The 21,034-nt window shown below is 33.5% G+C and overlaps 1 protein-coding gene across 5 annotated transcripts in view; it reads right to left on the reverse strand.

The window, feature by feature from the left end:
• The window catches only part of DDX4 (DEAD-box helicase 4), a gene marked incomplete at both ends in the record, with an annotated part of 52,522 nt that overhangs the window by 25,934 nt on the left and 5,554 nt on the right, over nt 1–21,034 (reverse strand). For 3 of the 5 annotated variants that reach the window (XM_079143865.1, XM_079143869.1, XM_079143866.1), the window contains 5 exons: nt 7,493–7,552; nt 10,669–10,719; nt 11,995–12,072; nt 15,501–15,578; nt 20,473–20,533. In XM_079143865.1, the coding sequence (XP_078999991.1) occupies nt 7,493–7,552; nt 10,669–10,719; nt 11,995–12,072; nt 15,501–15,578; nt 20,473–20,533 (328 nt within the window). The remainder of the gene's footprint in view (nt 1–7,492; nt 7,553–10,668; nt 10,720–11,994; nt 12,073–15,500; nt 15,579–20,472; nt 20,534–21,034) is intronic. The other 2 variants (XM_079143867.1, XM_079143868.1) reach the window with 2 other exon arrangements.

Consider the following 21,034-nt stretch of genomic DNA (forward strand, 5'->3'; position numbering starts at 1 on the left):
ATCTACAGAAGGATTAAATTAATCCTAGGCTTGTATTTACTCCCAATAGACGCCAAATACCTTAATCAAAGTACAGACAAGTAAGCACGTATAAAATCTCGATTCACATTAAACGGGTCAATTTTAATTAAACTGAAACCCAATAGACAGTGAACAGTTCAAGTAAACTTTAATTCCACTTAAGGCAAAACCAGATCAATTCCAAACCAAAGTGTCAACTAGGCAGGAAATAGAGAAAGTGAAAATGTTTAGTTTATGTATTTGCAACTATTTATACCTAACGAGGATGATCAATACAAGTATAAGTCCTACACATGCTACTTATTGATAGTAGATTACATGTTTTACAAGACTGTTTAAAAATGAAATAATTAAAAGTAGATTCGCAGTTCTGCACCTATCACTCAAAACTTACACTCTTCGATCTGTCAACAGTATATATCAACAATTACTTTTACATTCTAAATTACTTATTTGTGCCATTATCTTTTAAGAAACCTTGTCAGGATTTCTCTCATTTCAAAAAAAAAATAGTTTATATTGTGGAGTCTACTTTTTAAGGTGTAAGTTACTTTCATAAAAGTATAATATGTACATATATAAATTTAAAATATAATAAAATGAAAACCATTTAGAATGAACAGATAATTCTTATTCTATTTTCCATATTTGTTAAGTGCTTTCATATTTTCCATTTCTAAGTTAAAAAAATTTGCTCAAATCTTTTGATTTAAATATTTATCTGTTTAATTTGTCCAACCCATCCATTGTTTTTCATTTTAATCACTATTCTTTTCTGTAAAAATACAAAATGAGTCCTTTTTAAACCTATCTTCCTTGTCTTAGTCCATGACTATTTAATGCCTCAGCATCTTTCATATCTACATCTTAATACCACCAGAGCAGAAACTCAGACATTTAAAGAAATATGCTCTTTCCTCAGAGTTGAAGCCTGTTCTGAGTTATATAACAAGACTAATAACTAGAGATGAAAACGACATGGGTGTTACAATCAGTTTTGCACAACCTTGTTTTAAGGGAAGGCAGAAACTCCCTGTATACTTCCATAATCTTAAAAATTATCTTGTTGAAATAAACAGGTTGAAAGGAAGAATAAGAAACAAAATTTAAAATAAATGAACCAAAGTCACACTTTCAACATAAAAATCTAAAAATTATTGAATAAAAATGTCATAAAAGATAGGCATATGTTTAACCTATAAAAATACAGACGAAGGGCTGGGGTTGTGGTTCGGTGGTAGAGCACTCACCTAGCATATGTAAGGGACTGAGTTTGATCCTCAGCACCACATATAAATAAATAAAAGTGTTTTAAAAATACAGACAAGAAGTATATATGCCATATGTCAAAATACATTACCTCTGGGAGGGGAACAATATAAAATGTAAAGTTAAACCATCCTTTAGGCCATCTAACAATTCTACTTTTTAATGGCTTCGAAATAAATATTAAAAAATATTTGTTAAATCTAGGTAGTAACATATAAGTATGTAATCAAATATTCTTTACCATTCTGCATCATTAAAATATTTAAAAATCAATCACTTTTAATGTCATTTTTTCATTAGCTAACACCAATTGTGAGGACAGCAGTGCTGCAGATCAAACCCAGAGCTTCCTTTCATGCCAGGTAGATGTTCCATTAAGGCATTAAACCCCCGTAAGTCATTAAGATATTTTTTAAAGTAAGAGGAATCCTTCTGGAGGTATACTCTGCATTTTATAAGGGACCACTGACAATCTCTTAAAATTCCTGAAGAAGTTTGGTAACAATCTTCAGAACCATATGTCTGATTAAAAGGAACATGAACATCTTTTTTTAAGAAAAGTATTTATCATAAATTTGTTTAATGAGGTCAATACATAAGCCTGTGGTATATAAAATTAAATTGTTTTTATATACTATCAAACAAATAGAATGAAAAATATAAGCAATAAGCACCACCACTAACATCAATGAGCAAAAGCAACTCCAAATTTTGCTACTCTAAAATGGCAAGAAAAGATGATTAAAAAAAAAACCATCAGAATTTTTTCCAAACTGATAATGAATCAAAGGTTTGCAACAATCCAGGGAACATTAAAAAAAAAATTTGTAGCATTTTAACTTACCCTGGTCCCATCTCTTGGCAATTCCACTTCTAAGTTACATAATCAAAAGATTTAGAAACAGGGATTTCAAATAGATAACTGCAGATGAATGTTCATAGTAACATTATTCACAATGACCAATACAGGAAACAACCCAGTGTCCACCAACAGATGGATAAATGAAATAAAGACATAAAATGGAATATTATTCCACCATAAAAAGAAATGTAGTTCTGATACACGTGACAACCTGAGTGAACACTGAAAACACGATACTAAATGAAATAAGCTAGACAAAACAGGAAAAATAATGTATAATTTCCACTTGTATAAAATATCCAGAACAAGAAAACTTTATAGAGAATGTAGAATAGATGTTACCAGAGATTGGGTATGGTGAGTTAACTGCCTACTGGGTGTAGAGGGTTTCTGTTTGGGTGATGAGAGTGGTGATGGTTACACAACACTTGGATGTACTTAATGTCACAAATTTTACAATTTAAAATAATTAAAATGGCAAAATCCTATTATGGTTTCATAGAAACACAGCTAAATTTTTTTCCAAATCTAATTATCAATCTACATATCCAAGAAGCTCAACTCAAAGGAAGATAAACCCAAAGAGACTGACACGGAGACACAGCCATACAAAACAGTGACATATGCTGGGCACGGTGGGGCACACCTGTAATCCCAGTAGCTTGGGAGGCAGGAGGATCTTAAGTTTGAGCCCAGCCTCAGCAACTTAGTGAGGCCCTCAGCAACTCAGCAGGACCCCATCTCTAAATAAAATATGAAAAGGCTGGGGATATGGTTCAATTGGTTGTACACCGCTAGGTTCAGTCCCCTTACCAAAGTAAATAAATACAGCAAAAATGATGCTGGGACAACTGGATATCCACAGGCAAAATATTACCTTGGACTGCCAACTTCACACCGTAAATGAAAATTAACTCAAAATGGATCAAATATAAGAGCTAAAACTACAAAATTCTGCAAAGAAACATACGTAAAAAATCTGTGACACTTCGGATTGGGCAACAGTTTCTAGATGACACCTCAAAGCATAACAACAAGAGGAAAAAAGATAAATTAGACTGCAAATAATGTCAACTTCTGTGCTTCAAAAGACACAATGAGACAATGAAGACAACTCAGAAGGGGAGAAAATATTTGCAAATCATTTATCTGATGACACTCATATTGAGAGTAAGTACATAAATCTCAGAATAACAAAAAAAAAATCATCCAATTGTTAAAATGGGCAAAGGATCTAAACATAAACAGGTATTTCTCCAAAGATATACAAATGACCAATAAGCACACTGAAAAACTGCTCAACATTAGTCACCATAAAATGTAAATCATACCATAACAATCAGTATTAGTAAAAGATGTGGAGAAATTGGAACCCACCTACATTGAGGGTGGGAATGTAAAATGATGCAACTGCAATGGAAAACAATTTGAATTGCTGAAACAAATGATTTTTTTTTTCCTTATAAACGTAAACACAAGCGGCTGGGGGACTGTGGCTCAGTGGAGGAGTGCTTGCCTAGCATGTGTAAAACACTGGGGTTCTGCACCACACAGAAATAAATTAAATAAAGGTATTGTGTTCATCTACAACTAAAAAAAATTTTAAGTTAAACACAAGAGCTACCCTAAAAAACCATGTGTTCACACAAAAACTTATACACAAATTTTATAGCAATATTAGTCATGGTAGCCCAAAATGGAAGCAACCCAAATGTCCTTCATGGAAGAATAAACAAAATGTGATATATTCACACATGGAATATTACTCAATCATAAAAAAGAATGAGTACTATCACATGCTTCACAATGGATAAATCTTGAAAACTTTATGCTAACATTATGCTAAGTGAAAGAAGTCAGACACACAAACTACATATTAAATTATTTCCTTTATATGAAATTCACAGAATCAACAAATCCACAGAAAGTAGACTATGAGATATGGGAAGAGGGGCAGATGGGACTGAGTGCTAACAGGTGTAAGATTTCTTTTGGGGAAAAAGGAAATGTTCTGGAAATAGTGATGATAGTTGCACAACAGAATTAATATATTTAAAACCACTGAGTTACACACTTCAAAATGGTGAATTTTATGTTACATGAAGTGTTAGTTCAATAAAAATGATATGCATCACAAAGTATCAAAAACTCAAGTATAGTAATATGTATTGAGGACTCGAGAGAAAACTGAAAAATGGCTAATGGTTAGAAAACATTTAAGGCCTAAATAAGTGGGGAAATTCATGAACTGGAAGACAGACTATAGCAAAGAAGCAAATTTTTCCCAATTTAATCTATGGATTCAATGCAATCCCAACAAAAATTTCATTACGTTTTTACTAAGGTTTGAATGACTGTGTCCCTCCAAAATTCATGTTCAAATCCTAACTCCCAAGGTGATGAGACATAAGGTAGGGGCCTATAGAGAAGTCATTAGGTCATGAGGCTTAGCCCTCATGAATAGGATTAGTGTTCATATAAAAGAAGCCTCAAAGAGCTGTTGTGCCCCTTTCACCATGCAAAGATGCAGAAAGAAGGTATGATCTACAAATGCACGAAATGAGTCCTCACCAGACACTAAATCTGCTGGTGCCTTGATCTTAAGACTTCTCAGCCTCCAAAACTATGAGAAATAAACTTGTTATTTACAAGTTACCAGGTTTAAAATATTTTGTTACAGTAGTCCAGACCAAGATTTTTTTTCTAAAAATGAATAAGCTGATTACAAAAATCACACAAAAATCCAAATGACTAAGAATAACCCAAGCAATTCTAAAAAGCAACAAACTTGGAAGACTTACACTACCAAGTATCAGGACCCATTATGAAACTATTGTAATTACATTATGTACCAAGGTGCAAAAAATAGAGGAAGTGATCACTGGATTAGAGCCAAGTTTAAAAACAGATACATAGAGCTGAAGTTATGGCTCGGTGGATCAGCACTTGCCCAGCATGTGTAAGACTCTGGGTTCGATACTCAGCACCACATATAAATAAATAAAATAAAAAGATCCACTGACAACTAAAAAAAAACATTTAAAAAAAAAACAGATACATGTATTTCTGTGACTAGTTAAGGACAAAAGCAATACCATCCTGTAATTGGAAGAAAGAGTCTTTTCAATAAGTGACATTAAGTCAACTGGATATCCACCCATACAGAAAAAACACACCTTGATTTTTATATAAAAATAAATTCCCAGTGGCTCAGGAACCTGAGTCAAGAGGATTTCAAGCTCAAAGTCAGGCTCAGCAACTAAGTGAGGCCTTAAGCAACTTGGCGAAAAAAAACAAAAAAAAAATTTTAAAAAGGGCTGGGAATGTGGCTCAGTGGTTAAGCATCCCTGGGTTCAATCCCCAGTACCAAAAAAAAAAGGGGGGGGGGGCAGGCACTAAACATAAAGATAGTAAACTGTGCATGATTAACATGAATAACTTCTATTCACCAAAAGACCTACAACATAAATGCCATACAGGAATGTATGTACTATTCTTGAAACTCTGCTGTAAGTTTTAAATCATTTACAAATTAAAAGGTAAAAATAAAGATGCCCAATAAAAAAAATGGGTATGAGACAGGCACTTCACAAAAGATGCTGTCCAAATGGCCAGTTGCAGCACTCAACATTTCAGTAGTACAAACACTGCAAATTAAAATCGTAATGGGATACACAGCAGAACGGCTAAGATGAAAGAAAAAAATGTCAAGTGCATTGCTGAGGATGTGGCAGTATCTCAGTATAAATACTGAAAACATTTGACAATAGTTATCAAACCTAAAATATACAAAGCCTGGAAACTACCAATTCTATTTCTGAGTATGTTCCAAAAGTCATCAAAACACTAGCAATACTTTTGTAATAGCACAAAACTAGAAGTAATCCAAATAGTCATCATTAGAACAGCTGAAGGAAAGAATACTATTCAGCTATGATAATGACCTAAAATTATAACCAAAAATATCAGTAAACCTCACAAATACCTTAAGTGGAAGCCAGATACTTTAACAGTATGTACTGTTTGATTCTCTTTATATTAAGTATAAAAACAGACAAAATTAATCTACACTGCTATGAAGTCATAATAGAGGTAAACCTTCAGGGCAGGCATTGTGAGTGAAAACAAACTTTTGATGTGCTAGTGATTTCTATTCCCTCATCTACATGCTGGTGAACATCAGGTGTGTTTGGTTTATTAAAAAAAATACTGCCTTATGTGCTTTTAATATATGAACCTTTGTCATGCCATACTTCAATATAAATATGCATTTACCAAGTGACCACTATATGCTAACTTAATACCCTCTGAAGGCATGTCTACAGTGAATCGGAATCAACTACTCTGTAAAATGACTATGTCCCTGCTAATCATCCAGCACTGGTCTGTAAGTCAGAATCAAGAACACACAGCTTCAAATGGTTTTTGACTGCCTCAAATATGAACTATACTAATTTAGTTAAAATGAATGTAATGGGAAGATATTCACTATTCTCCTGGAAATAAACAAAAATTTTAAAACAGGCATATTTTCAATGTGTCAAAAACTACTTTAAAAAAAAAAAACAGTTTGAAAAGATAGGTCTGGGTTTTTTCTTAAACTTCTGCTTCATCCTAAGTTTCAATTCAGAAAACAGTCTTCCCTCATTCTTAAATCCGGTATTAGCTTCACTATGGAAGGGCTACCATTCAGCCAGCTTATCATGTAATGGGCAAAAAAATGTTCCCAAGTTGCAGCAAAACATTGATGTATCTGACTACCATGTTGTCCCAAACAGAAGGCCTTTAATCAGGGATCAACACACCTGTAGTAATTTTATACTAAGTTCACTATGGCTTTTGTAGGTTTTGTTGTTCCTGTTTCAACATATCTCCATATATAATTGAAAACTAAGTATAATAATTGTTATACCCTTTCACCTCAAATTCATTAAAGGTAGAATTAGTGGAGTAAGAGGAAATAATGCTATATTTAAACAAAAACTAATCTACAATTTCTTCCCTCCCCCAAATTTCCAGGGACTCTCCTCAAAGACAAACACATCCTCTATTCCATCTGAACTGTGACTGACAAAAATTTCACATCCTCTTCTGTAATTTATAACACATTATTGAGATCTCGGGGTGGGGGGGCGGAAGCCAGTGATATTAGAAAGTGAAAAAAGGGGCACCTACTGAATATTCACTTAAGTATTAGAAGCTGAAAACATATGCATCAAGGTATTTTTCTTAAAGGTTTTCACCACCAGAATTTTCTCTCTTTCATCTCCTCTAAAAATCAGTTTTGCCAGTTTAGTATCCTTGTTTCAAGTAAAAATTGTTCCAAAACATAATTCTTACCACCTCTCTTGGAAAACCCTCTGTTCCGTGTTTGATTATCTTCACAATCATTGTTAGACTCTTGAATAAAAATTTAACATGTGAATAGCATCCAAATAATTACTTTTAAAACATAACACGTATATTACATTGTCACAGATAAATATTAAAAATTTTTTTCATAAAACATTTTAATTCTTGAAATAATTTTAACAATGGAAACTTACATTTTAATTCTTGAAATACTTTAACAATGGAAGATACTGTCTCTAAATATTAAACATTAAGTATATAACTGAAAACGCACTATTTCCCAAGTGTTATCTTAGGAAAAATAAGCCAAAAAGGAAGAATTTCATAAATGTCAATTTGATTAAATATAGTTTCACCATTATCTAAACTATTAAGTATTCAAGTGATTACTTAATGTGAACCACAGACCACTAGAAATACATGACAATACTATTTATAATATCGTATTTTTCTGTCATTTACTGTTCTTAATAATGGAGAAACTGATGCTTTCTTAAATATATATGCCAGTTTTTCCTCATCTGTCCTAATTAAATAATTTAAGGATATCCTGCCTTTTCTGTTTTTAATGACATTAGCAAGCAACATTAAAGGGTTTTTTGTTTTTTTAACAATAGAGTAAGAGAATCCCTAGGAGTTACCAGGAGAACTGGTTATAAATAAAATGCCCAGGTCCCACTCCAAGAGTTTCTTCAGAGAATGTAGAGTGACTATAAGGTAGGAGTGATTTTTCAAAATTTAAAAGTTCTATGTTACTAATATAACTTTAAGCTTTCCTGAAGATTCAACCAAAGTCACATTTGAGAACTAGAGATGATTTCAAGAGATCTATGTAGCAGGGCACAGTGACGTACACCTATAATCCCAGCGGTTCAAAAGTTCAAAGCTGGCCTCAGCAATTTAGGTCCTAAGTAACTCAGTGAGACTCTATCTCTAAATAAAATATTAAAAAGGGCTGGGGATGTGGCTCAGTGGTTAAGCACCATTGGATTTAATCCCTTGGACCAAGAAATAGAGGAAAAAGAGATCTTTGTACATGTAATTAATGTTCAATAACTAAGAACTTTAACAATAATGATATCAAGTAACCAAACAGCTTGTAAGCCATCAACTAAATTCCTGTGTAAAAAGCACCAGTCTACTTAATGTTTTCATTTTACCAAAAATAATGACCCAGAGAGGTCTAGTTACAGGCTCCTATTTGAGCTGTGGTAGACAACTGACAAGCATTCCTGAAGAGTCATCTAACAAGACAACTACTTGGACAAAATTTAATGTAAATGAGATTAACAGGAAATGAATTTTAGAAGAAAGGCTGGCCCTGATATAATGATAATAGATAATATTTGTTGCCTTAAAGAAAAAATTCTACTGATTAATTTGGAATTTGACAAAAACAAAAAAGTCTTACATTATTCTTTGACCACTCTGTCTCAAATCTAGGGTTTCCAGCTCTAAAAAAAAAAAAAAAATCCTGAACTCCTACACTACTCCAGCCCAGACAACGGGATAGTGGGGGGGCACAAAACACTACTTCTGTGAAAGTAAACATTTCTACCTTGATCTCCTCCTGAGTTTGTCACTACTTTTGAGAACAAAAGAATCTGGACCATATGTTATTATTTTTTCATTTAGGATAACTAAGAATAAAAACAGAAGAAAGTGAACCAAAGTGAAGAAAGCAGACCACTTTGGAGAAAGTAAGCTCTCTCAAGTCTGGGAGAAACTGTGGAATTTGTGGGAGTTCCTTGGCCCACCATCTCTAGGAAGGAATGAAAGATAACTGGAAGGTCTTTGCAGAAGTGGAAATAATTGTAAATATTCAATGGGTTAAAAGTAGGGAAGTTAAAATAGAAACAGTAGAAATAGTAAAGAAAAACATGGTGATATTTTTTCTCTAATAAATACTAGTTCTATGTTGTGTGCTTTCATTTGAATAGGAAAGAAAACAAGCAAAGAGAGAGAGAATGAAACTGGGAATAGTTTGGGGAAATCATCTTAAATGATATATTAAAATCCAACCTTATTTCAGAAGATTTTTAAAGTGATCAAGGTCTGGTTCTTGAGTTTAACTTTGTGAATCAAAGAGATTAATAAAATCAAGCCTCAAACATCATTTCCCCCCCTTTGATGCCAAGTATCAAATTCAGGACTTCATCCATGTTCGACAAGCACTCTACTGCTGAGCTATAAACCTAACCCAAGCCTCAAGCATTTAATGAAGAAATACGGTGATCACAAATGTATGTGATCCTGAGTTTTGTGCTTTCACATGAATTCTCACTTAGTCTGTCTAACAACCTATAAAATGGTCTCCATTTTACAGACTATAATACTATGGATTAGAGATATTAAGCAATTTATTCCACTATCATTCAATTAGCAGGTAGCAGGATGCTCCAAAGTGTATGCTATGAAGATTCCACAACAAAGGTTATCAAAGGAGGTATCATAATCACCAGAGATGCTTTTTAAATATAAGTTTCGAAGTCTCACCCAAATATTCACAGTTTTAAGAAAGCGATATTCATATGGTAGTCCATACTCTTGATAATATTATTCTAGTCTCAGTATTTTCCCAAACCAGAGTGTATCTTTGAAAAAATGTTTTTAACTTCAGCAGTAATTCACAGACTCTTTCTCACAGACTTAAATTGTGAATGGTACCAAACTGTATTTATATATGGAAATGAATTATAATTTTGGATTTGCTCTTTTTATTGGGGGGGGATGGGGGTTTGCTAAGGCACATCCCCAGCCCTGTTTTTTATTTAGAGATGGTCTCACTGCCTTGCTTTAGTTGAGGCTGGCTCTGAACTTGTGATCCTTCTGCCTCAGCCTCCCAAGTTGCTGGAATTATAGGGCATTCACCACCATGCCCAGCTGGAATTGCTCTTTCTACTATCATTTTTTCTAAAGGTAATACAGCATTCAAAAGTTGTACCTCCTAGATTAACGAAGGCAGGTGGCAAAAGACCAAATTAGGATGCCTGAATTCTTTATCTACAAACCAATATCTCTGGCGAGGGCCCCAGATACAGCTACTTCATAAAACTGGCTTTAAATAAATTAAAATTTGTTCAGATTAAAATACTTAATTTCTCTTTAGCATGTCTCCTTAATATTACATTTTTTAAAAGTAACTACAAAAACAAGGAACTTACCTTTCCAGAAACCAGAACTATCACCTTCTTCAAATTTGTTATTTGAAAAACCTAAACAAAATATAAAATAAACCTGCAAACTTTTGAAAGCAATTTCCTATACCTATATGGTTAAAAAAAAAAATCACTTTTCAGAGACTTATTATAGTATCCCTTTAAAGTAAGATAAAGCATAAATAATTACACAGAGAGATACTGAATGAGAACTCTGATTCAGGCTGTACTAAGATTTTAGCCTTATGTCAGCTCCATTCTCTCAAGGTCAAAAACAACTTTCTTTTCAGTCAATTTTATATTTCATCAAATGTCCTAAACTCCTCTACATGTATGTGGCAAGAGAGTGGTGTATGTCAGTATAACAACTGTATACTATCTATTCAAAATACCAGAAATTTAAAAATTTTACAAATGAATTTGCAATCTCTTCATCTATCACAGGACAACTAAATTATAATCCAATACATAAATTTTCCCTTCTCAGTAACATGGAAATCCTGTTAATTTCTTCTACTTTACCATTTACTAACAAAAAAAATCTTTCATCAAGGTCCGCTTTCAAATTTGTCATTTCATAAACACCTATGTCTAAGAAAGACAACCTTGCTATATGATTGAATAACAAAAGATTTTTCCTTGAACAGATATATTATTTCAAAATATATAAACTCTAGAGAAAGAATATAGTCCCACAAAATCTAATTTGAATTCTTTCATTCATCTAAATATTTGCAGTGTTTGAAGATGTTTCAGAAAAGACTATATTCTACTGACTTCTACAACTGCTGCTTCCTCCTTATTCTTCCTCTCCCTAAGAAGAGTCAGTGCTGAGTTTCAAAAATCTTGGGAAAGTTTTCCACCTACACATAATTTGAGTTGATTATAAATTCTGCGTTAATTATAATTTTTTAAAATTCTTAAGGAAAAAATGTAATTTCAAACTACTGGTTCCTGGTTCAACTAAAAATGGGTATTCAGATTCACTTATGAAGGTCTAAGATGAATCCCTTGGTAAAGGATGTTGAATATTAAAGAACTGGGATTCATGAGTAAAGTGAATCCACCTGAAGAGAAGTTACAGCAAGTAGCATGGCTGTTTAAGGGGGGAGAGGGGAATGGCAAAAGGAGCAGCATAAACATCCAAAGCAGCACCAACTGCTATTTTAAACTATAACTAGGAGAATGACAGTACTCCCTTGTGATCCTCATAAATTCTTGAGAAAGGCACATACTTTCTAGGTATATTAAAGGGAAATATGAACCCAAAAACTGAAAATTTTGAGATCAACTCAAGTTTTTATTTTTAAGATAGTATAAACAAACACTTACCTCTGTTTCCAAAACCCTTTCCAACTCCAAAACCGCCCACTGTGGGTGTATTCTCTCTTTTATTAGACTCGCCAGCATCTGAAAGTTCAGACAAACTATTTAACATAAAATTAAACACATCCATGGTGGCACATGCCTGTAATCTCAGGAACTTGGTGACTGAGGCAGAAGGATCAGAAGTTCAAAGCCAGTCTCAGCAACTTAGTGAGGCCTTAAGCAAATCAGCAAGACCCTGTCTTAAAATTAAAAATAAAAAGGACTGGTGATATGGCTCAGTAGATAAGGTCCCTGGGTTCAATCCCCTGCACCCCCAAAAAATTGGGATGAAATAAATCTTTAGGGTAAGGAGATTTTCAAGGACGGGAAAAGAACAGTAAAAGGACTTAAAATTAGTATGTAACATACTTGCAGCTTTTTAAAAAATAACTACAATATCAAAGTACAAACATAAATCTGATAGTGAAATATGAGTTTCTACTATTTGTTAATTTACTGGAGGATCTTTAACCAGGAAACAAACTTTATGATTTTGTATATGCTGAATGTTCACCTTGATAGACCTAGATATTAGACTCGGTGTGAGTTACTGTCATTGAAAACTTCACACGCTCATCCTGATTTTTAACTGTTCTTTTTATAATTCATTTTCCTAGTACTTGAATCTCTTTCAGTCTTCCTACTAGTAAAATTAAAATTAGTGACTACTTAAGAAAAACAGCTATGAATACCACTCAACATCTTGAGTCTTACTACTATTTGCCCATGTTAACCTTTGTAGCTTTATTTCCCACTACATAATTTGAGCAAACATTTTAATTCACACCAAATAAGTTCCCCTACTCCGCATTGTGAAATTCTAATACTGTGTACCTTCCTTGCTTTCCTATTTTTCCTATCAGACTTCTTTTCACCCTTCAGAAGATCAATTCTTCTATAAAATCCTTCAGCACTCCAGACATAATCCTTCCTCTGCACTGCCAATTGCACACTATCTGTACCTCTTTCTAGTAAAATACTTCTTTTCACATGTTTCTGTACCACTAAATTAAAAATCTTGGCCAGGCATTATGGCCTACACATGTAGTTCCAGCTACTCAGGAGCCTAAGGCAGGATAATCACTTGAGCCCAGGAATTCAAGACCAGTCTGAGCAAGACTGTAAGACCCCATCTCAAAAACAACTTAAGGGCAGAAATGCAATATCAAGGAGCACAGACAAGAGAAGCAAAGAAAAGTGAGAGAGAACAATAGAAGGAAAGAAGGAACAGCAGAAACTGCCAAAACAACATAAACTGACACTCTAAAATATCACTATTTTTCTTAAGCATTCCCTGTGATTCTTATAAATTACTTTATCTCTACAATATTCTGTTAAATTTCTAAAACCATGTGCAAACTTGCATATGTCCAACTAGAGGTATGTGATTCAAGAAGTTAAAGCTGGGGCTGGGGAGATAGCTCAGTCGGTAGAGTGCCTGCCTCGCACAAGGCCCTGGGTTCAATCCCCAACACCCAAAAAAAAAAAAAAAAGAAGTTAAAGCTGCTTAGTCATACTTCACAGAACATGAAAAGTGAATCAATATTACCTTTTCAGTAATTAAGTCAACTTTAAAAACACATTTCTAAGTGTACAATTTTTATTCAGAAAAATTATCAGAGATTAAAACATTATGTCAGATAAATCATAAGGAAAAGAAGAAATACTCATGGGTCTAGGAATTTGATTGTATGTCTGGTATAAAAATAGCTTTTTTAAGTATTGACTTCAGCAGAGTCCTGTCGAGGATTCAATGAGTATTTCAACCTTAAACATATAAAAATGATTTGTGACAAAATCTAACATGAAAAAGTATCACACACTCTTCTAATATTAAAATTTTAAAATATATCTAAATACATTAATATTTTACAATATTAAAAATTAAAATATTCTCAAGTATACTGTTAAGGTATTTATTATTTCTATAGTTAGCAATAGTTAACAAAGCCCATATGTGAAACTCTTGGCATAATTACATGATCCAAATCAGCATATCTTGATATGCAAGCTTTAAAAACATGATATGTGTATATATATATATATATATATTTAAAAAATAAATTATGTCCACTAGAAGGAACATGTCCAAATATAAAATTCGAATCTGTATTTGCTGTATCTAAATTGAAGCTGTTTTCCAAATGTCAAATGAAATAACACATATTAACCTTTAGATTCCAATGATGTAAAAAGTAAATGGAATTACCAATAAAGTTTTTCAAAATAAATTTAAGGAGAAGTGTTATGCATAATTAAAATTACTAAATAGCCTTGCTATGCAATCCCCTAAAATAAACAAATTTTCTTTTTTCTGGTACTGGGAATTGAACCCAGTGATCCTCTACCACTAAGTTACATCCCCAGTCCTTTTTTCATTTTGAGACAGGGTCTTCTAAGTTGAACAACCTGGCCTCAACCTTGCAATCCTCCTACCTCAGTCTCCCAAGTCAATGGGATTATAGGCATGTGCTACCATGTCAAGCAAGTCATACTGATTATTAACTTGAGGTTCTAATTATGTTATTGCATTATAAAAATATGATTTAGAATATTTTCAGCATTTTAATATCAAGTCTGAAAAATGGATTATAGGAAAGTATCTCACTGTGTTATCACCTGTCAAATCAAATGTTGGCAATTCTAAAAGTAAAATTTAAGAACCCAAGCTTGGAAAAATAACCTCATAAACCTAATACCAATAAGTTAACAGAAATGTTTCCCATAATGTCTTTTCTTAAGAAATACAAAACTCATGCCTGTAAACACAGCAGTTCAGAAGGCTGAGGCAGGGCACAAGTTCAAAGACAGCCTCAGCAACTTAGCAAGACCCTGTCTCAAAATTTAAAACATGCTGGGGAGGGGCTAGGGTTATAGCTCAGTGGTAGAGCATTTTGCCTAGCATGTGTGAGGCACTGGGTTTGATCGATGCTCAGCACCATATAAAAATAAATAAATAAAAGGTATTATGTCTATCTACAACTAAAAAAAAAAAATTTTAAGGGTTGGGGATATGGCTGAGTGGTTGAGCACCCCTGGGTTCAATCCCTGGTACCAAAAAAAAAAAAAAAATCTATATATAAGAATGTGTTTGTGTGTGTGTGTGCACACACATGTGTACTATATACATATATTCTCATCTGAATATGTAAAGCTCTTTACAAACATTCTTCCCAAGTTAATTATAAGAAATCAATAAGCATAAAGAAATTAAGAAACACCTCTGTGGAGCATACAACCAACTAATCTATTAACTAATCAGTCCAGTCAACTTAACTATGTCCTACTATCCCAAAGAAGTAAAACAGCAAAAAAGAACATTTCCATTTCAAGAAATGATGAACTCACTATTCAAAAAAAATCAACTACATGTTGAGTTATAACACACTTAGCTTTGCACCAAACAGCCATGAAAGCCTCTATTCCATTATCCAAAAGTCCAGGAGATTAAAGAAAAACAAAGATCTTACCTCTGTTTCCCAAACTCCTCCCTGAGGCAAATCCACTTCTCATGAAATGATCTCTTCGAGTAGGTCCATCATCCATTTCTAAAGCAAATGACATTTTGAAAGAAGTCAAATAAGTATCCAGATAGCATACAAATTTTAAGCCTCTTCAATGTGCCACATACAGCAAAAGAGGAATTTTATATAGCAATAAGAAAGAAATGAAGAACCTACAAGAAAAATGAATAAGAATATGAATAGGTAACTCTTGAAAAAAAAAATGGTGACTAAATCTTACTCATAATTAAAAACTGAATATCAAAAGAAGGAGACAGCAATTTTTGACCACAGGACTGGTTTTAAATTTGCTAATATCCAGAATATTCAAGGACACATGTGAAACAAACATAAATCACAAACTATATTTAGACTATAAATTGAATCAATCTTGACTTTAAATTAAAAGGTGTATACTTTTTGAGAGTACATTAACAGCAGATATAAAGTGTTTTTTTTGTTGTTGTTTGGTTTGGTACTGGGGATTGATCCAAAGCGTACTTAGCCACTGAGTCACATCCTCAGCCATTTTTTTTTATTCTGCATTTTGAAACATAGTCTTGGTAAAGTTGCTTAGGGCCATGCTAAGTTGCTGAGGCTGACTTTGAACTTGTGATCCTCCTGCCTCAGCTTCACAAGTTGGGATTACAGACATCCATAACCATGCCTGGCAAAACATTTTTTATAAGCACCAGTAATAGCAAAATTGAGGGAAAGAGAATAAAGTCAGTCATCCATAGAATGCTATCACATTAATTTCACAGAAATATTTAGCACTTGACACTACAGAACTTTCTTCCACAAGAATGTTTATTTAAAACCTGATAAGCAGGCCACAAAGAAATATAACAAATTTTAAAAATTAATACCATATACACAAAAGGCTTAGAATCCCCTTTATATCTGGAAACGATTTATTTTTCTTTTTTCTTTCTTTTTTTTTTTTTTTTTTTTTTTTTGATAGCAGGGATTGAACTCAACACTGAGCCACATCTCCAGCTCTTTCTTACATTTTATTTAGAGTTTCTCAGGGCCCCACTAAATTGCTGAAGCTGACTTTGAATTCACAATCCTCCTGCCTCAGCCTCCCAAGCCACTGGGATTACAGGCATGTGCCACCGTGCCTGGCTGGAAATGTGCATTTTAAAGCACTTCTACAGAACTCACAACTCAAAGAAATACATCACAATGGAAGTTTAAAACACTTAGAATTAGCTGATGTGATGGCACATGTAATTCCAGCTCCTTGGGAGGCTGAGGCAGAAGGATCACAAGTTTGAGACCAGCATCAGCACCTTAGCAAGACACTCTCAAAAAACAAAGGACTGGGGATGTAGTTCAATGTAAGGTGCCACTGGGTTCAAGCCTCAGTGCCACAGAAAGAAAATAAATAAAACATTTAGAATTATTTAAAAATGTTACATATTGATAAATTTGTATACTAGAAAATAAATCAATGAGCTTAATAGTCATTTCAATTAAGAATGTTATAAAGGAACAAAATCATGCAAAAGTAAAGAAGGAACAGAAATAAAGCAGGAAACAAACATACGACTCAACAAAGCCAAAACTGATTCTCTGAAAAGACCAATAAATAAAACTTGCCACAGGGCAAGCATCTCAAAGTTACAAGATGAAGATGACTGAAGAATTTCTCTAGACAACTTTATTCTCCTAATTTAAAACCTTAAAAGAAATGGAAGCCAAGCAAAGTAGCATATGCCTGTAATCCCAGCTTCCAGTTACTCAGTAGGTTAAGGCAGAAAGATCACAAATTCAAGAGCAGTCTGGGCAACTTAGTAAAACCCTATCTCAAAATAAAATTTATAACTCTCAAAATAAAAAAATAAAAAATTTTAAAAAGGATTCAGGATATAGCTCAGTGGTAAATCACTTGCCTAGCACGTGCAAGGCTCTGAGTTCAACCCCAGTACCAAAAGAAAAGAAAAAAAAAATTGAAAAGTTCCCCCCAAATTAACTCACCAAACTCAAGAAACAATGAGAAAACACACACACACACACACACACACACACACAGATGTCCTACAGAAATTCAATCAGACTTTAAATTTCTAAATCAAGCCTAGAGAGGGTTTTACAGGAGAGTTCAATCAAACTGACAAAGACCAAATCATTCCAATGTCATATGAATGTTCTAGAAATATATTTACCAACTCATTTCACAATATCAGAATAACCTTAATATGACAAAACAAAATTATAAGCCCCTGTTACTAACAGATACAAAATCTCAATATATTAGCCAACCAGGCCCCACAGTAAATTCAAAGCAGATTTAATTAAACTTTCGCTATCTTGTACTATGTCTTCATTTAGTGGGAAGGCTTTCTAAACAATGTAGCTGCTAAACAAAATGCCTAGAGCAGAAAAACCTTAGCCCATATTCGGCATTTTTTGAAGAAAAAAACAATATGGTTATATTCTTCATAATCTGTTTTGATAAACTGTCAATCATGTCTGGAAGAAAAGAAAATTTTTATTATGTATGCATAAGCAAAATGAGATCCTAAAAGCTATAGAAATTTAAAAAAATTTTTTAGCTGTTGATGGACCTTTATTTTATTTATTTATATGTGGTGCTGAGAATTGAACCCAGTGCCTCACCCATGCTAGGCAAATATTCTATGAGCTACAATCCCAACCCTTTAGAAATGTTTTTAAAAGTAGTCATATACAAAGGGTTGGGACTTAGAATATCAAACTTCTTAAAACCATCACTAGAATTTCACACACTATCAAGCAATATAAGATTCAAAGTGAAAATTATTTCCAAGTTAAGATTTTGCCCTTATATGATCAATGAAGCATGAAGTTAAGACACTTTCAATTTCCTTTCTCTGAAAGCTGAAAAATGAATTCCAGCAAAGTGAGGGTGGAGGGTTCAAGACAAAAGAAACACAGGATCCAGAGAAAATAGAATGGGAGAGAGCTAGAAAAGTCAGTCTATATTAGAACAGCTGGATGGAGCATTCAAATCCTTTTCCAATTAAAAAAGGAAATTGATGGTTCACATTATATGTTAGAAAATAAATGGATAGTTGTGCTTCTGGCAAAGTGTTTGGGAATGAATTAGCAATAGGAACACAGAATTTCAAGCTAACAAAACAAGATAAAAATTAACTAGCAAAAACAGAGGATTGAATAAAACAAATGAAATCATATTATGTGGTTCAAAAGTAAATGGCATATGGGGGCTGAGGTTGTAGCTCAGTTGTAGAGCGCTTGCCTCGCATATGTGGGACACAGGATTTGATCCTCAGCACCACATAAAAAATAAAGGTACTGTGCCCATCTAAAACTAAAAAAAAAAAAAAATTGTTAAAGTGAATGCCACATACATACTATAAAGTAGTAACTTTATAAAAGAACTACTATATAGTAGTAACTTCATAGCTTCTAAGCTCTGACATTTTAAAGTCAGGTAATGAGAACGTTTTTCACTTAATTTTGGAAAGAATTAGATTATAGTAGTTGCTTATAAAGTTTCCTGTGACTATAAGTAAAATATGTGGTACGGTAAGATTCCATTTCTATAAAATAAATTTAAAAACATGTTCAAGTATATCATTCTAAGAGCATAAAAAGGGCGTGGAATTCAAGGGCAGGTAAGCAAAGTGTGTGTAATAAAAGGAAATATATATAATGCCAGTGGAATACAATTACTTATGTGGGGATATATGTAGACATCTAAAAAAAATCAAAGTTAACGGACTGTCAACAGTGGCTAAATCTAGAAGAGAAAGTCAGAATTTCAGATAATTTTGTTTCTTCCTAATTTTTTTTTTGGCAATAAACACATTGAGGTATCAGTTTAGTATATTTTCATTTGCCTGATATATTTTATAATAAGAAAAACTATTTGTCTGATTTTGTTTCATTAGTCTAAATACTCACAGAACTATAAGCAAAATCTTGGCTTTTATTTGGTGGTTATTTCAATCTAGCTTTCTGAAAATAGAAACTCAAATCCATAGAGACTCATAGCAAACTCATAGTCACTCAATTAACAAAGTACAATTGGTTGCCAGGGGCTACAGAGAGTTGTGGGAAGTTATTATTTAATGGGTATGGAATTTCAGTTTAGGAAGATGAAAGTTTTGGAAGTGGAGGAAAGGTGGTGGTTACACAGCAATGTGAATATACTTAATGTCACTGAACTATAGACTGAAAAAGGTTAAAATGGCAATAACCACAATAAAATTCTTTCAATGTAGTAGCAATCACATTTCAGCCTGCTTCAAACTTTGACAAAGCAAAAGACTACTGTCTTAAGTTTAACTTCCTAGACTAAGTCCTTCCACTTCCACCCATCTTGCCATCCACATCAACCCTACATTAAAGAGAGTGTATGTGTGCTGGACAATTAAGGTGGAGGCATGCAGGTGGTGGGGCAGGCCAGGCAAAAATAAGTTCAGAAGGGAGTTGAGAGCAGCAGGAAAGGCAGGGCTCTTTTATCTTAACACTCATTTCTCCTCTTCTCTTAGGACCTATCTGAAATTAGTTTTCTTATCTCAAAGAAATTCATGATATCTTTATGGCATGCCATGTGTGGCTTGAATAGTTGTTACCCTGGCCAGTCACCATTGAAATCTGCTTCAATAACATAACACATAGTACACAACATCATACTCCCTTATGTCAGGTACCCTAACAATGCTCTAGCAACCTGGAAGTCAAACATGCATCTTCCAGGTTCAACAAAGGTTTTATAGCAACCCACTAACTATACTAACACTATACTTTCCCTTCTCTCTCCTTCTCTAGCTAGAAGTGCCCCCATCCCAAGATATCCAAATTAGAATGAATTCTCACTAGGGACTTAAAACAGCCCATATCAAGATATCCACCAGTCTGCTCATTATTCAGTAAATGAAATCCTAAATTTAAAGAGTTTCATCTTTTTTACCCTGACACATACCTGATGATGAAGCCGAAGTCCTGTTAAAAGTGTCACCATTTGCTCCAGAAGAATATTTATCCTGTAAGAAGGAAACCAGTTTTCTACTTTGCATAATATCATCTATTTCACAAACAGAAAATTACAGTAGTAACCCCTTTTCTAGTAGTATGTATTCTAAGACCTCTAGTGGATGCCTGAAAAAATGGATAATATCAAATTACTGATTCATACACTCTATTTTTTCCTACACAAACATACCTGTGATAAAGTTTAATTTATAAATTGGGTACAATAAGATATTAACAATAAAATAGAAACAATTATAATAATGTAATAAAATTTATGTAATGTGGTCTCTCAAAATATCTTATCATGCTGTACTCACTCTTCTTGTGATGATGTGAAATGATACAATGTTAGGTAATAAGAGGAAGTAAAGTGAGTAACACAGGCATTGTGATGTAACATTAGGCTAATGCAATGTCAGGAGAACATTGGTGATCTTGGATCATGAACCCATGAAAACATCTGATGGGTAGTATATACAGCACAGATACATCAGACAAAAGGATGACTCACA

Source organism: Sciurus vulgaris (genome assembly GCF_902686455.1).
Source record: "Sciurus vulgaris genome assembly, chromosome: 6".
Lineage (NCBI taxonomy): Eukaryota > Metazoa > Chordata > Mammalia > Rodentia > Sciuridae > Sciurus > Sciurus vulgaris.